The sequence below is a fragment of the Manis pentadactyla genome, chromosome 5, assembly GCF_030020395.1.
Source record: "Manis pentadactyla isolate mManPen7 chromosome 5, mManPen7.hap1, whole genome shotgun sequence".
Lineage (NCBI taxonomy): Eukaryota > Metazoa > Chordata > Mammalia > Pholidota > Manidae > Manis > Manis pentadactyla.
In genome coordinates, this window is record NC_080023.1 from 158,584,625 (window position 1) to 158,602,289 (window position 17,665).

The 17,665-nt window shown below is 55.2% G+C and overlaps 1 protein-coding gene across 1 annotated transcript in view; it reads left to right on the forward strand.

Annotated features, from left to right (window-relative positions):
- The first annotated feature begins 463 nt into the window (after nucleotides 1-463).
- VSTM2L (V-set and transmembrane domain containing 2 like) overlaps nucleotides 464-17,665 on the forward strand; it is a 35,978-nt gene continuing 18,776 nt past the window's right edge. Inside the window, exon 1 of the mRNA XM_036902318.2 lies at nucleotides 464-851. Within this exon, the coding sequence (XP_036758213.2) occupies nucleotides 731-851 (121 nt within the window). The 5' untranslated portion in view covers nucleotides 464-730. The remainder of the gene's footprint in view (nucleotides 852-17,665) is intronic.

The window sequence follows — 17,665 nt, forward strand, 5'->3', positions numbered from 1 at the left end:
CTTGAGGCTCAGACGGGGCGAGACACCCGGACACGATCACACAGGGAGCCAAAGGCTGCGGCAGGGCTATAACCAGGTCTCCTGTGCCTCAGCCTAGGTTCCTACCCTCAGCCTCACCTCGACCCCCACCTCCCCCTGCTCCCCCACCCCCCGACCCTGGCACCGCCCTGCTTGCAAAGTTGAGGAGTTTCTCTGAGCGCGCGGGGTCTGGCTGCACGTGGATGGGTTTTTCTTCTTATCCTGCTGGATAGTATTCGTTTCTGAACCCAGTTGTGTTACGCTTTGCGGGTCTGGCTCCCTGCGGTGGCTTCCTGCACCCCATCTCGCCCCACACCTGCGCTCTCGGACGCGGAAAGTTGAGGGTACCGCTTTAAAAATCCCAGCCTGGGCAAAACTTTGATGATAAATCAAGCGGCAGATCCCTCCGCCGCCGCCTCCTCTGGGCGGGCGGGAGGGGGTGCGGCGGCACGGCGCGAGAGGAGTGGCCTTCCGCGGAAGGCAAGAGTCCCGCAGTCGGAGGCGGCCGGCCGGGCGTGCGCTCGCTCCCCGCAGCCGGGGCTGGGCCTGAGCGGGGCGAGGGCTGGGGCCGGGGCCGGGCTGGGTTCAGCGGCAAGGGCAGCGGCCGGAGCTGGGCAGCCAGGCCGCATCGGGCAGGGAACGGCGGGCGCGGAGTCTACGGGTTCCTGAGCCCCGATGTGAGGCGGCGGCGCCCCCGGCCCGAGCGCACACCATGGGGGCCCCGCTCTCCGTGGCGCTGGGCGCCCTCCACTACCTGGCACTTTTCCTGCAACTCGGCGGCGCCACGCGGCCCGCCGGCCACGCGCCCTGGGACAACCACGTCTCCGGCCACGGTGAGTTCGGTCGCCACCCCCGCAGACTTCCCCATCAAACCCCACGCCCGGCCGCGCCGCTCCAACTTGGCCGGCCCCGGGCTCGAACCCCCACGACCGTGGCGGGTGTCCCGGGGCGCCCCCTGCCGGGTGCATGGAGCCGCCCTTGCCCCCTGGCCACTCCTGAGGCGGGCACCCCTTGTGCACCCCGATCCCACTCTCGCAGGGAAACCCCTCCCCACACACACATTCGCGCGGATCCCACACCTCCATGACCACACAGCTATTCACAGGCACCGCCACACTAAGAGCCACACAACCTGTTTTCTCACACTCACAACTCCTACCTCACACATCTCCAGACACCTCTTCACAACCCCCTCCACACTCATAAACACTCACACTTATGCCCACTACACACACATCAGGCACTGTGGCTGGTGGGCTCTCACCCTGCCAGCTGGCACCCTGGCGCACACACTCTGCACAACTCCTGCCTGCCTGCAGACACACGGACAACACACACACACACACACACACACACAAATGCATACACTTGTGAACACACTTTGCTTGCCCACCTGCCTTTCTCTTTTGTGGATTTAACTCCAAGGCTGCCCTTGTCTCCTCCCTCTCCACATCTGCCCCTTCAGCCTCTGGGAAAGGTCCTGGGGGACAGAAGATCCCACCTTGAGAGCTAGTAGCCTGGGGCTGCAGCTGCCACTATCGGGTGGGTGGCCTCTCAGGGATTAAGGCTTGCTGGAAGCCCTTTGAAGACACTGGAGTAGTTGGGATTGCTGCTTCCAGCCAGAGGCATGGAAGGGGAAGAGGGATGCTAGGTGCCTTCGTCTGTCCCTGGGGGTGGGCAGGAAGCCCCTGCCATCCTTCTGTAGGGTACCTACCCATCTCATCCTCAGTCCCAGAAGACTGAAAGGTGAGAAATCTCTACTCAGCCTCTCAGCCTCAGTGGAACTGGGGAGCAAGCAGGCGTTCCCAGCACGGGTTGCCCAAGTGTCAGAGCTCCTTCTAGCCTGAAAGGAGCCCGAGTTGGCAGTAGAGCTGAACTGTCTGGCAGTATGGGGACTCCCCCTGCCCACTGTGAGCCAGGCTGTGATATGGAGTCTAGGGCATCGATGAAAAGGGAGACCCTTCCTCCATCCACCTATTTCCTGCTGGGACTCCGAGTCTGGTGGGGCAGGCTGCAGCACCAGTGCCGGGCACTGTGTGCCCGGGGCTGGGGGGAGGTTTGCCCAAAGGGCAGGCGACTGGGTGATTGATTCTGTTGGGAAAGAGTGAGGGCTGTGGGGGTGGTAGGTAATCAGAGAAGGCTTTGCTGGGATGTGATGTTTGAGGGCGTTGCTCCAGCGGGTAAGGGGGCTTCCAAAGCCCTTCTCAGGGTCTCTGCTTTTTGGTAATCATGACTCCCTGCACCCTTCTGCCTTACCACGTGTGATAGTAAGTGTTCTGTGTATTATTTATGCACCCTTCTTATCCCTCATCTAATTTCTACTGACCTAGCTGAAGCAGTGGTAAATGGAGAAGGGTTATTTTTATCCTTAATTTACAGATGGAGAAATCAAGACTCAGAGAGGTGAAGGGACTTGTCCAAGGTCACACAGCAAGTGAGTGGTTGAGCCAGGACTGGCTCCAGGGTCTGTTAGGAAAAGACAGTGCTTTTTCCAGGACGTTTATCTCCCTGTCAGATTCCCTCCTATTCAAGGGAAACTGGGAATTCCTCCTTCCGCCCCCCTTCTCTCTCTGCTCAGCTCCTTGGCACAGATGGAACTTACACTGGGAAGGTTTTCCAAGGAAGGGCTTTCCTGAGTTTGCTGTCTTGAGCGATGCAAAGATTGGGGTTCTGAGGTTCACAGAGCACCAGACCCTAAGGATTTGGGTGCTCTTCTGTCATTCCTGAGGCCCTGGGGTGGCTCCCTATAGCAAAGCAGGGCTTGCCCTTTGTGCGGCAGTCTCTGCCTGCCCCCCTGGTGCCAGGCGTGCTTAGGGACACAGCTCTGTCCTGCCAGCGGTAATGTCCCTCCACACCCTGGAGAGGCCCAGCTAAGGCCCAGCAGAGGGGCTAGATGGAAAGGGCACGGCCGCAGTGGCGAGGGAACCTGGCTTCTCTCAGTGACCCTCTGTGCGGTTCTGGGCGATCGAGTCACCCCTCTGGGGCTCCTTCTGTTCCTCAAGAATGAGGAGGCTGGGCTGCTCTGCAGGGACTTGACTGTCTTCTCCCAGCATTGCCAGGTTCAAAGTCACCAAGTAGTGGCTGCCGAGGAGCCCCCACACTGCCCCTCCACTGGGCCAAGTGCCTGCCACCTCAGGAAAGGTTTGGAGCCACTCACTTAATCACAAAAAGAAACTGTTATTAATGATAGTGAGACGCGGCGAATAAGTGGGTCATGTCTAATAAGCCATTTGTGTTCAGGAGGAGAATACCAATTTGATAAAAGCTGTGTGTGCTGAAAAAGCCCAGAAATTGCTGTTTAGCAGATTGGAGCCTGATCGTTTCATTATTCCTGGGCTCCGCGTGTCCTCAGCTGATTCAGGAAATGTGGCTGGGATAGGGAAGTGTCTGTATGTCTGGGAATGAGGGTGGGAGCCTGGGAGTGGGGCCTTCTGGGGAGGTGCACACTGACCCCAAATGTTTGGCGGCTGCTCACCTCTTCAGCTCGATCTGAGCCCAGCTGCCAGGCTAACGCCTTCTGTCCACATGCCCCAGGGCTTGTCACAGGTAGAGCCTGCAGTCAGATGGGTCTGCAAGGACATCTGTCTCACTTCCCATCTCCCTGCTGCCTCCACTCAGCCCACCCAGAGGGCTTTTGAGAGGCAGGAGGAGTGAACGGAGAGTGTGCACGCCTCTTAGGGAGGCATCAGGAATTGGGAGGCTGCGGTGATGATGGTCAGTGTTTGCACCTAGTTGATACTCAATTAGTGGCAGCTATTTTGATTATTCCTTATAGAAAAGGTTAGCTCATTGCCATGAGTACAGTAAGGGTGGGAAGAAAGGGAGCTGACATTTATGAAATGCCTACTGTGTGCTAGTTGCTGCCAAACCCTTTGCCAGTGTTAATTCCTTAAGGTGGCATTATTCATGCAAGGCTGGTGTTAGGCATATGAGGAAACTGAGGTTCAGAGAAAGCCAGTGACTTGTCCAAGGTTGCTGAGCCTACAGAGAACGGGAAAGCTGTTCCTAGAATTGAGGTGTGTGTGGCAGTTCTGGGCCTGCCTCCTCCAGGACAGTCACATGACATGACTTCTTCCTCTGTATGGCTCTAAGTGCATTCCCTCCCAGCTCCCCAGAGAACTGGTAAAGCAGTGAGTCCCACCAAGAGGAACCAGTAGCTCAGAAAGTGACAGGAATTTGCTATGGCCACATGCAAGTTAGGAAGAGGCAGCTGGGCAGGCCTCCTTCGCCAGGACTCTTTCCAGACCTAGTCCAGGGCAGGGGTCTGGAAGGCAGGAGCTTTGTGAGGGTCTTTGCAGACCTCCTGCCTGGGAATCACCCAGAGAGTTAGTTACAGTGCAGATTCCAGAGTCCTCTCAGACCCACTGACCAAATGATTGTTGATTAGACCCTGGAATCTGCATTTTAATAGGCTCCCCAGATGATTCCCCCAGCAGCCTGGAGCTTGGGAGCCACTTAAGTATTCACTGGTACCTGATGAGACCTGTAGGGATGGGAATTTGTCAGGTTGCCAGGGGCTGCTGGGCTGGTTTGGATTTGCAAGAGGAAGCGCTCCAGACTGAAGCAGGTTTGTGGACCCTGAGAGGAGCCCCAGGAAGCTTACACTGCAGCAAACATCCGTCCTCCCACTCCTGCCCTGCCACACACACCCCACACACACAGGCCAGCGCCTTCAATTATTAATACACCCCAATGCAGGCAGAGATCCTGGCTGGGACCGGCGCTTTGTCCATTGAGTGATTCACTGTCCTGAGGTTCTCTATTGGCAGGAGGGAGCGGTGGGGTGCCGAGGGAGGGGGCGGGAGCCTCTGGCCGCTGGGACATTTGGCAAATAGCCTGTGCACTAAAATATGACTCTGGCTTTTTTGTGTTCCTTACCAAACTGTGGGTATCTCATCATCAATAAGCGGGCTAGTTTGGTGGCTGGGAGCTGGAGAAAACTGAGTGCTGTCTTCCGAAGGTTGTGATGTTAAAAATGTCTTCACTGTTGTCTGGGGTGTTGCTGACTATTCTATCAATTACGTCCATAAACACTCCGCCTTGGGCTGAGTGTTTCCCGGCCTCCTGTGGGGAATTGGCCCTCACAAGCGGTTTCCCCAGGTCCTTCAAACCAATTGGTTTTGACACCTTGTGTATCAGCGGCTCCTGCCGCCTTTTCCCCAAGCTCGGGGAGCCGCAGGCGGCCAGCAGGACAGGAATTCGGCTCATCACCACGGTGACAGCAGGGGTGTTGGGAGAAGTCTCCAATGACAAACAAGAAGCAGGGTCCGGGGTGCCTGGAGAAGGGTCCCTTCCGAGCCACCAGCCACCAGGGCAGGAGATGGAGGGGAAGACCAAGGCCACCCATGGGCAAGGCCGCATTGGACCAAACTGCCTGGGAGGTTAGCACTTGGCTTTTGGGATCACATTGCCCAAGGCCACTACCTAGCAAGCTTTGGAGCCTGGATTTGAACCCAGGAATTCGCTGGGCCCCAGGCTCACTATGTTGTTGAGTCCCAGAGAGGAGGAAGGAGAGACCTGAAGTCACAGGGGGACAAAAGGTGGGCTGGGGCTCAACAGCTGCCCGAGTACTGGAAGGAATGCGGTGGCCTCCACACTCCACACCCAGGGGCTGTGCAGCAGCCCCCAGACCAGGCTTCCGCCTCGGGCACCTTCTAACTTCCCTTGCAGGCTGAGAAAATCAAATGGGTGGGAAGAGGAGGTACGGGGCAGGAACAGCGACCTAGGTGCCCACTTCGGGGTAAGTGCCAGAAAGAGGAGGGAGAAGGTGGCGGCATGAGGCAAGCCCACTCCCTGGTGCCTGGCGACCACCTGGGACTTCGCGGCCTGAACCAGCTGTTGATGGGGTTGCGGGAAGAGTCTCATAGCCTGGAAGGGAGATGGGGGCTGGCTGAGCACACGGCCTGGCATCTGGGCACTCTCACCACCCCCACTATGATGATGGGGGGGGTTCCAGGGCAGGGATGGGGGAGAGCCCTGGCACCCCCACGATGCCCAGCCAGGTATCTGGCCAGAAATGAATGAACGGATGGCAAGGAGGACAAGGCAGAGGTCTGATGCCCGGATTCTTAAACTTTTGCTCCTTCCAGGTTGATAAAATTTTCAACATTCACCTAATGTTAATTTTGGAAGGAAATCTTGTTTTCAGTAGAGAAATCACAAATTTGAAGCCCCGTCCTCACCCCACCCTTCAGGCAAGGACTCCCTGGAGTGGGTGAGGCTGACTTCACCTTGCAGTGAGCAGGTCCACAAGGGTGCTCAGGAGACGCGGCAGCCCCGAGGGTAATAGGGCTGCAGGGTGTGTGTCCTTCTCTCCTGGGCCCTGTGGAGACTCTTCTGTCAGAAATAGGGCAGTGGCCACACTGGGGGAAAAAGTGCACCCCTCTACCAGCTGGCGAGTGGGGTCCCTGTGGTCCGTCGTGCTGTGTGGAAGGGTGGTGGGGTTGGGGAGGCTGGGGGCTGCTGTTCCTCTGGGCTCCCTGCCACCACCATGCCCCCTTCCCCTCCCTTGAAGCCGGCAAAGGGGTCTCTGGGCCTCATCTCCACCATCCTCAGTTGAAACCCTTCTGCAAGAACCCCAGGGCCCTAGCGAGACTGGGTCCTGCCTGAGAGATGATTTTAGGCAGAACCCAGGCAAACCCCTTAACATGGTAATCGTCAGGCATTTATTTTAATGTGGATTGGAAAAATACAACCAGCACATCAAAACTGTGATTTCCGAGGTATGATTGCTTAGGACGAGGCTAACGGGGATATTAAAACACAGTGGGTTAGTTTATAGAAAAAGCATTAAGGACATAATAGTATGGGTGGTATACATTTGGGAATGACTGGATTTGGGGGCTGCCCCCTCCACCTCATACTCCTTATCCTGGAACCAACAGGGCTGCTGCCATGATTGGAGGCTTAATCATTCATTCATTATTTTGTCCATTCCACAATCAGTTGAGCACCTGCCATGTGCCAGGCTCTTTTAGCCACTAAGGACTTATCAGTGAAGAAGGAAGATAGGGCTCCTGCTCAAACAAGTAAACCTATAAAAAATATCTAAGTATAAATTGGGATAAGAGTTAAGAAGCAGGGATATTGTTCAGCATGGAGAAGGGCACTCACTTCCAGGGCAGTGAGGGTACCCACCATGGAAGGTGTGCAAGCTGGACCTGACAGTTATTAGCTGGGCTGTTACCTGGGGTCCCTGCCTTATTTCCCAAAGGAGCAGAAACTGGTGAAGTGGGCAGAGAAGCCAGAATACACTGAATGGTTAATAACAATCTGTCACACAGCAATTTAGTGATGGTCCTGGGACAAAGGTACAGATGGCTGGAGCTCCCACCTCCAGGATGCTGGGCCCCACACAGGGACGAGGCATGGGTGGAGGCCTTCGCTGTCTCCTGTGTTGAGGGTTGGGGCGGTGGCTCGTTTGTGACTTCACTTGGGTTCCAAGTTAAAGTGCCAGCATTGAGGTGAGACAAGTGGACCCTGGGGTTTTGTCAACCCTCCTCCACTTCTGCTGGATGGCTTGACAGGTCCCTGCCCGCCTCTGGGCCTCAGTTTCCCCACCTGAACAATGCCGACGGATTCACCTAAGCTCTAAGTCTCTAGAATTCTTCCATCTGCATCCACCCAAGCCTTATCCCTTGTCCTCTGATCAGCAGGTTAGGAGGGAGCCACTGGTGGCTGGGATTCCATCTGGCACATGGTGCTTAATTTTCAGTGGCCTTCAGGAGTCTGTGAACCAAAACACTAGGCAGCTTTCATCCAGCATTTTCTCTGTGCCTGTCTCTTCCCACATCATCTCCTCTCGTTTAATCCTCACACGTTCTACTAGGAGGGTGCCCCCGTTTTACAGACCAGGACACTGAGGCTCGGGGGTGGGGCTGTGTCTCACCTGAGGACACACAGATGCTGAATGGCAGAGCCAGGCTTGAGCCCAGTTTGTGGGACTGCAGAGCTGGAGTTCTTCCCTGGCTCATCTGTCCTGCTCCTGTGCCGAACCGGGGGTGTGTGTGGGCATTTGCTTTGTTCTGGTGTGCCCTGGCTTCATCGGCTTCTCTCGGGGTCTGAGATGCCAGAACGCCGAGAAGGCCTGGGTCTGGCTGAAAGAGCATGGTCTGAGGGTCTAGGCTCCTATCTAAGTCCAGCACCATCAGTGGGGATGGGGACCTCGGGACACGCATGTGACCTGGGTGTACCTCCCTGGGTGTTGTACAGGGCTGGTATCTGTGTCTGAGAGTGTGTCTGGAGAGTGTTCAGGTGTTTGACCACGTGCAGTTGGGGGAACTGTGGCAGGGTGGGAGGAGCCTGGGTGGTCCTTAGTGTCCTGGCCTAAGGGGCTGGGCTGGTGCCTGCTGCCCTGTAGCCTTTGCTTCAGTCCCAGCCTCCCCAGCCCCCTCCAAGCTGGTGCCCTTAGGACTCAAGGCATAGAGACTCCGGAAGCATCTGGAAGGTTAGGGCTGGAGCTGGGAGGGGGCCTTGCTCAGAGCTATCAATTCGGGGGCCTGGCAGTGCCCATCTGTGGCAGGTGATCTGCCTGCCCCTCTCTTTCTGGATCTTTCCCTCTGGTCTCTCTCCCTCTTTCTTAGCTCTTCGTCTTTCACGTTCTATCTCTGTTTTTCAATCTCCTTCCACCCTTCTTTGTCCCTTCCTATGTCTTTTCTGTGCATGCGCACACACACACATACACATTCTCTCTCCCCTGTGCAGATGACATCTCAGGATTACACATACACACATTCTCTATATCTTAATGATACCCACACAGAGCAGGTACTCAAGAAATATCATTTGAATTAGTGAAGTCAATGAATGAATGACCAAATGGTGAAACCACAAGGGACACTGGAGCTTGTCTAGACTAGTGATTCCTAATGTTTCTGGCGGTCACAGTCCTCTTGAGAATCTAATGAAAGCTGGATTATTTCCTCAGGAAAATGCCTATCAGTGTGCCCAGTTTCAGCAGCTTGTCAGGGTCCCCCGAGCCCACCTGTGATCCTCAGGGAAAGCAGCCTTCATTTCCCTGGGCAGGAAACAGACCCAAAGAGGAGCTGGGCTGGCCCCAGCTCACAGGGCAAGTGTGCAGCAGAGCCGGCCTGGGTCTGGAGCCCTTCCCCTTCCCAGCAGCCCTCTTGCACGACCTGGGGTGGCCTCTGGAACAAGCTAAGTTCACTTGCTCCAGCAAGTCTTTGGTGAGTGTCTTCAGTGTGCAGACATGGGAGAGAGACAATGGAGGACAGTAAACCAGAGGTGAGAGCTCAGGAAACAGGGTGCAGGCAGGTGAGCCATCCAAATGGAGGTCTCTAGAAGTGTCCAGTGTGAGTGGTCACTATGTCCTGGTGCAGTCAGGGAAGACCTCCCAGGGGAGGCGGGCTCCTTTTCAGCCTGTATCCAGGGCTTGCCTGGGCTGAGAGGGACTCCAGAAGCCAGTGAGCCTCACCTGATGGCCTGGGTCTGGCTTCACTTGGAGAGCCATGCATGCATATCTGGAATAGTAGGCTGTGGGGCTTGATCTTGACCCCAGGGCAGGGGCGGCCCCAGCGCTTTCTGAGTGGGGAAGGCGCAGGGTGTGGCTGGACTTTGGGTGGGGAATGTCCTGTGAGTCGAAGGGTGGGGCTCAGACAGGACTGGAGGAGCCAGTGGAGGCGGAGAGGCTGCTTGGGCTGAGTCTATGGGCTCATAGCGTGCAGGGCCAGCCGCAGAGTCCAGGGAACGATTCACACGGGCTCTGATGGAGATGGGAACGGGGCGCGCGTAAACCCGCTGGCTTCCCTTCTAGTGCTTGGAAACAAACACCAAGCTCCTGCCTCCTCAGGACCTTTCCTTCCCGAGTGATTTCCTCTGCCTGGCAGGCTCTCTTCCTGTTGCTCCTGCCGCCCAGATTTCTCCTTCATGCCTCATGTACCTCCCAAGAGGCCCATGGCCACCTGTCGTAGCCTTGTCAGCACCCATCAACATGCCCATCTGGCAGAGGAGGAAACTGAGGCTGAGAGAGGTGCAGGGGGCCTGGGCTTCGTACCTAGTCCGGAACAATGGAGCAGAGCCCAAACTTTGTTTTCCCTAATCCTGGCATGTTAAGGGTGTCTCTGGGGGTTGAGGGTCATTACTGAATCCCCCCTTTCTCACAACCCATAGGCTTGGTTCCTGGCAGAGGGCAGAAGACAGCAGACGTCAGGGTGTCTGTTTTGCTTTGTGAGGTTTTAAAAACATCATTTCCGGCTTTGGAGGCTGCGGCAATTACAGCTGGCTCACTGGGGAGCTGTTTGCCGCCTGTCACTGGCCCCAGGAAAGGGTCCCTAATGGAGGCCCTGGGGCCGGAGCGCATGGTAGTGGAAATAGCGATCAAAACAAAGCCGCACTAATGGTCTCCGGCAGGAGCAGAGGGAGGAGGAGCGCAGGCTGACTGGCTGGCAGCTGGCAGGAAGGTCTCTGGGCAGGGCCCCTGAGACTCAGCGGCTGACCTCCTTAATGCCCCACAGGGTCCCCAGCAGGGGTCCCTGAACTCATTTGTGCTGGGAGCCATGAGCCCCATCCTGGCTCTGCTGCATTCTGTTAAATCCCCTCCCAGACAGAGGAAACAGTAAATGCAAAGGCCCTGGGGTGGGGTGGAACCCCTTCAGCTAGCGATTCTCTGGTTCTAGAATAGTCCTTGTGTTTGAAAAGGCCAGGCCAGGCTAGTCTTGTAGGAGAGGAAAAGGGAGGGGGCAGCGCTGCGGAGGGAGGGGCGGGAGCCAGACCACCCTGGGAGAGGCAGCAGGTGATTATCCCCATCGTAGTAAAGCTCCAGGAAGCCCACTCTGTGCCAGACATCTGCAGGTGCCTAGGATCCCGCTGAGACCCCATAATACCCATTTTACAAATGAGAAAACTGAGGCTCAGAGATTTACCCACCATGAGGAAGTAGAGTTGGGGTTCCAGTCTGGGTCAGCCTGATCCCAGCGCCCACGGAAGTGCTGCTCCGGCCTCGGATTTCCCAGACACACTTGGGCAGGAGCCCGGGGGCCAGGGGTATGGATAGGCAGTGGGACCCGGGCCAGGGCCCTGCCCACTGGGGACCCCAGAAGCTCTCCTCTGGAGCATCCTGGAGTCTGCCTCAGTTTCTCCCCACCTGTTGTCTCTGCGCCTGGCTTTCAAGTGCCCTGATATCTGCGTCTCTCCTTCTGCTCTGTTCTTCGTGGCCCAGGCCCTCTCTGGCTTCACCCCTGGTGCCTCCCCACATCTCTCATTTTTCTTTCTCCTCAGTGGAGCTGAGGACGCTCCTTTCTTGGATAACCACTCGTCCCTGTGGCTGATGCAACCTCCCTTTGCTCCCTGCATTCACCCACCCTCTGCCCCTGGCAGGCAGTGGGGATGGGTACATGCCTGGGCTTTGGGGTCAGACACTCTTGGGCTCAATTCCCCAACTCAGCCTCTCTGAGCCTCTCTAGCCACTGGTGTAGTAGGCTCACCCCACTCGTTTCACAGGCCGTGCAGAGGAGGATGAAGAGAAATGGTTTCTGCACAGACGACAGCCTGCCTATTTGCCTTCTCCTATCGTGGCTCCCCCTGCCTGGGCTCTGCCCTGGCCCTGCCCCCTGCCTGGTCCCACACTTGCCTTTTTCCTTCCCAAGCCCTTTCACTCCCTGTGGCCCAGATGTGTGGGGAGAGGAGGCAGGACTTCCACCGGGGAAACCTGCACAACTCCCACAATCCTGCAAGTGCCAGGATATTTTCACTCTCCTGAAATCTCCCTAGATTTGTAATTCCACCGCTGTCTCCCTCAATATGTGCTGGTGGCCTTGGAGGCACCCTGCCCCCAGCTGCAGGTACAAGCACTGCCTGCCCAGCTGGGTCAGGTATGCCCGGCAGGGGACGTGAGCAGATGCCCACCATCTCCGTGCCTCAGTTTTCTCATCTGTAAGAAGAGGAGAATGATAGTTAGTGGCTATTTCCCTGGTTGTTTGGGGGATTTATTGAGACATTTTATTTTATTAAAGAAACACCTTTATAAAAAGGAATGAAATCTGATACATGCTCCAGTGTGGATGAACCTGCAAAACATTATGCTAAGTGAAAAGTGCCAGTCCCAAAAGACCACATATTATATGATTCCATTTATGGGAAGTATCCAGAATAGGCAAATCCACGGAGACAGAACACAGATTGGTGGTGGCTGGGGGCTTGGGGAACAGAGCGGCTGCTTGATGGGTACAGGGTTTCCTCTTGGGCTGATGAAAATGTTTTGGGACTAGATAAGGTGGTGGCTGCCCAGCACTGTGAATGCACTAAATGCCACTGACTTTCGACTTTCAAATGGTTCATTTTATATTATGTGAATCTCACTTCAATTAAAACTAACTAGCCAAATAGAAAGGAAACACCTCTGCAGCACATACTCTGTGCCTGGCAGTCCACTTCCTAAGTGTTAATGCATCTAATCCTTGCAACAACCCTATGAAGTATTTGTTATTTATTCACATTTTACAGATGAGGAGACAGGCACGGCATCAACAGGCACTCAGCACATAGTGCTCCAAAATGTTAGCTTTAGTCATTTTTATTGGGTGGGGCAGTGCCCCTTCCCAATCAGCCAGGGCTGATCAGGGATCCCCAAATGGGTGAATGTGCTTCTGTGTGTCTAAAACTCAGCAGTGAGTGGGTGCCACCAGGCAGCAGCAGGTGTTGAGGCTCCACAGTGTCCTGCACACCGAAACAGGCTCTTCACCTGCTTTAGTTCATTTAATCCTCAAAATAAGCATTTAAGCAATGACCCGTGAGAACCAAAGCTCAGAGAAATGAAGCAATTTATACAAAACCACACAGCAAATCAGGGCAGAGCAACATGCATCTTCATCTATAAATTCTGAGCTTCACCTTCCTGCAGGCCTCCCCCGCCCCCTACCCCCGCCTTCTTTCTGGACCCCTTGCGCTTTATAGGACAATCAACACTGCTGTGTGAAGAACACCATCTGAGGAGCCGGAGGCTGCAGAGACTTAACAGGACAGCCTTGGACTGGATGGGATAGGAGGCCCTTGACTGGGGGGTTCGCCAAGCAGGAAAGTAAACAGCTCCCCACCGGGGGCAGCATTTCGTGGTGTCTTCTATTTCATTCAAAATTCATGAATTCTGTATTCTATTCTATAATATATTTATGTTTGTTTTAATATAAAAATAATGTGCTTTCCCCTTTTTTTGGGGGAGGGAAATGGATGCCTCAGGAAGTCCCTTCCCTGGTTTGAGCAGCACAGACGGTTAGGGAGTCCTCCATTCACTTCTTTGTTCATTCAGCTCACTGAGCACACATCCGGGCCTTCTGCTCCTGCAGCGGGTGTTAGTCCTCACCGCGCAAGGCACAGGGAACCTTACGATGAATCAGACAGGATGTTGCCCTGTCTGCCTGACTGGAAGATTCAGTAGGTTTCTGATAGGTGAGTGGCAGGGAAGGTTTGCAGGTATATGGACCAGTGCAAGCAAAGTCCTGGAGGATGGAACTGGAGATGAATTGTGGGATTGGCTCAGAGGCTGGTGACTGTCACTGCTCACTGGTGTCCACACTTCAGCAGGACCTGCATCCCAAGCCCTTTTGATCAAGAAGGATGTCTCTGCTTGGTGCTGCTCTGAGTTGGATGCCTAACTTTTGCCGAACTCCCTTATTAATGAGAGAAAAATGGAGATGGAGGCTGGTAGCCTTCAGTAAGCGACCCTTTCCTGGTTAGAATTTACAAATGCTGTTTGGTTTGCATGGTGTTTATTTTTAGGGTTACCCTCTATTTATGGCAAGTGATGCTGATTTTCCGTTTATGGCAGTAATAAAAGTCTTCTTTTAAGCTGAAATGTATGTAAAAAGGGGAAGGTGCTATGAAAATAAATAGTAAGTAAATAATAGTGCAGGTGGTACAGGGATCTTGCAGAAATGGTGAAGGTGGTCCTAAGAATGTTGGACTGGGGAAACTCCCTGGTATGCCCTTTCCTGTTCTGAGCTCCCACACATTGTGCAACTCCACTCAGCCTTCCAGTGCAAGCATGTTCCCTCCTAGAAACCTTCCTTGACTCTCCAGGCAGATGTGGGCCTGCCTTTTGTTCTCCCAGCACTTGCACTTCCAGCCAGAGCTTCTGTGTACAGTTGTGCAGGAGGTCACTGTGTTTCATGGCTCTATGAATGGTGTACACCCTGAACAACTGTCCATGGTGATCCAGGCTCAGTCCTGGCCATTGTCCATACAACAGTCAGAGGTCTGTATATCTGTCTTTCCTGTGGACTGAGGGCCCCTTGAGGGCCAGGTCCTGGCCCAAGCCTTTTGGGAAGCCCAGCACAGGGTCTGGCCCAGGGTGGGGGTCCATGAAGGTCGATCTCTTTCATTCCTTCTGCAGGGAGGATGTGAGCTCCTACTCATGCCTAGGCGGCATCTTCCCACTAAGGTACCCTGCAGATGGTTGAACCTCTACACTAAATGCCTTCCTCCACTTTCTGAGAAAAGGAAAACTTGTCTGCTCCAACATTCAATAACTGTCATCAACTCACGCCCCATCCCTTTTACTGCAGGCAGCCTGCCAGAGGCCAGGGGCTGCCCAGGAGGAAGTAGAGAGAACCCTTGCATGCCTCCCCTGGGCCTGCCTCAGGGCAGAGATGCTGCCCCCATCCCCAGGAGGACAGGGCTCTGGCTTTTTCCTGCCTGCTAGGAAAGTCCCTGGGGGCTTTCCTGTCCCATTTATCTAGGTTTTCCTCTTATGGACATTTTACATCTCCTCATTTCAGGAGAAAGGTAAGATTCACAGGTGAGCTGGGGCTTCACTGAACACTCCCTCTGCAGCCTTCCCCCCATCCCACCTCCCAGCTGGGAGTTAAGGGGACCACAGGCCTTCCTGACCCTGTGCCACACACCCTTGCAGCCCCAGCTTCCAGCCAAGCTGGGTGCAGAACAGGATTTTTGGAAATGACCCCCAGAGAGTAATACGTTTTAGAGCTGAAGGGGGAAATGGAGCTTAAAGAGGACTCGGTTATGGATGGGAAAGATGGGAAATTTTGCAGTCAGCCTTGGGATTGAAATTTGACTTTGTCCCTTCATGCTGTGTGACCTTAGGCACTGACACTCCCTCCCTCTCTGAAGTTTGGTACCTCCCTCTGTGAAATGGGCTGACAGTAAGTAGTACCACTCATCAAGTCTTTGGGAGGATGAGGAAGGGCCCTGTGTGTAGTGCCCAGTGCATGGTGGGGTTTCCTTCCTTCAACACTGGGGCAGAGGACTGGCCCTGAAGGACCCCAGGCTCTCTGAACTGTGGTTGTTCAAGTTGCAGGAAAAGGCTCAAGCATGGATGGAGGTAGTGGTGGGGTTGGGGGGCTGCAGGACCTCCTCTGTGGCACACCTTGCTCCCTGCCTTCATCACCGCAGCAGCCCTGCACTTGGCAGCCCCAAAGCCTGGGGCCGCGCCCCAGCTCCCACCCCTCCCGGGCCATCTGACCTTATGTCATGCCTCTCTGGGCCTCTGTCTCCCTGCCTGTAATAAAGGGACAATGACCTCTGCTCCACAGAGTCGCTCTGCAGCTTCTGTGGGATCAGGCACACTGCTGGAGTGTTGTGAGCTCCCAGTCAGAAGGATGACCCTGCGGGGTGGGGGCTGGGTGGGGGGTGGGGTGGGGGCTCCAGTGCCCCAGCCATGGCCCCTTCCTGGCACTGCCGGCCTGATTTGTTGCCCTGTTTCCTTCTTGGGTGCATTTCACATGACGACTTCATGGGCGCTCTCGGGGTCAGGTGGGCATCCCTCAGCAGGGCCCAGATGGGCCAGGCTGGGCCTAGGGGGCTGGCCCCCTGGGGCCTGACTCAGGAGCCCCTGGTTGCCAGTGTCCCTGTTGTCCATATGTCTGTCCCCATCCTTGCTCTTGTAGGCGTAGCTCCCTAATCTGGCACATAGTAGGTGCCCAGTAAATGAACAATGTCTGTCTGTCTGGTTTTTTTCTTAGTTTCTAACTTAAGTCTAACTGGGTTTTTGTCTCACCTTCCTTTCTCAATTCATCCATTCGTTCTGCACAAGCCTCACAGCACCTCTTGTGTGCCTGCTCCATCTCCATGCCGGACAGTGCAGGGGCCCTGCCCTCGGGGAGCTCTGGGCTGGGGAGACAACGACACCTCCATAGCTGCTACCTAACACGCCCCAGTGGGGCAGCGAGAGGAGGACTTGGGGGCACGCTGGAGGGCTTCTACCCTAGCCTGAGGGGAGCAGCTCCAGGCACAGCTCCCCAAGGGGACACGTGTATGTGACCAGGGAGGCAAGAGGGGCCAGAGTTGGAGCCCAGCAGGACCAGAGCTGCAGGCTTTGGATACCCAGCCAGGGCCTCACTTTGACTCTTAAGAGCTGGCAGTTTCCCACTGGGCACCACAAGTACAAGGGTGTCTTGGGGCTCCCAGTGGCTCAGAGCCCAGAATGGGCCCCTTTCTCTACTTTCCACCAGAACCGCCACTATGTCTTGCATAACAACAGCAAAGTGTTTAATGAACACCTACTGTGTGCCTGGTACTGTTCTGGCTGCTAGGATACAGCAGGAAACAAAACAGATTCAAATATCCTGCCTTTGAGGGCCTTACCCTCAGGTTGGAAGATGAGCAATAAATGAGATGAGAGAGAGTATTGTATGTTAGTGAGTGGTGAGAGAAAGACATGGAGTAGAGGAAAGGGGGCTGAGGCCACAGGGAGGAGGACTCAGGAGGTGCCACTGGAGCAGACACGTGAAGGAGGTGAGGAGCCCCGCGGACCTGGGGGGTGGGGACATCCCGGGCACAATCCCAGGGAAAGCCTTGCTGCATGGAAACCACGGCTGCACGCCAGGGAAGCCACGGGATGCTTTTTAAAAAATTGTGGTAAAATACATACCACATAAAATGTACCATTTTAGCCATTTGTAAGTGTACAGTCAGTGGCATCAAATACATTCAGGCTGCTATGCAGCCAGCACCACCATGCGTCTCCAGAACTTGTTCATCTTCCGCAACTGAAACTCAGTCCCCACAAAACACTATCTCCCCGTGCCGACCTCCGTGCCCCTGGCAGCCGCCATTCTGCTTTCTGTCTGTGAACTTGACTCCCCTGGGTTCCTCATATACGGGGACTCAGGGTATTTGTCCTTTGGTGACTGGCTTGTTTCACTTAGCATAGTGTCCTTGAGGCTCACCTACCTTGTGGCATGGACCATAATATCCTTTCTAAGGCTGAATACTATTCCACTGTAGGCAGAGGCCATTCACCATCAGAGGATTCAGAGTGTGTTGGGACACAGTATGTCCTAGCAAGAGTCGAGGCACGGGCCAACGGGTGACCAAGAAGCCCACAGTTCCCTCTGCTCTGCCCTCTCTGCTCTCTCTAGCTCCAGCTCTGCCTTGGTCCGCCTGACTGGGAGCTGACTGTGCCACCAGCCCCAAGGGGAGCCCTGCTCTCATGCTAGTAGAGACTGATGGGTGGCCTAGAGGCCAGTCCCTGCAGGCTTCCTGGAGGAGGCAGCCTCAAGGCAGACATTTGAAGATTGGAAAGGCAGGGAAGGCTGTGCAGAGGGAGAAAGAAGATTTGGGGCTGGGCTAGGGGGTCTGGAATGGGGAATCTATGCTCGGAGATGGGGGACAGGGTGCTGCAGCTGGACAAGCCCTTTGGTGGACAAGCCCCCTGGGGGTTGTGTGAGTCCCCGTG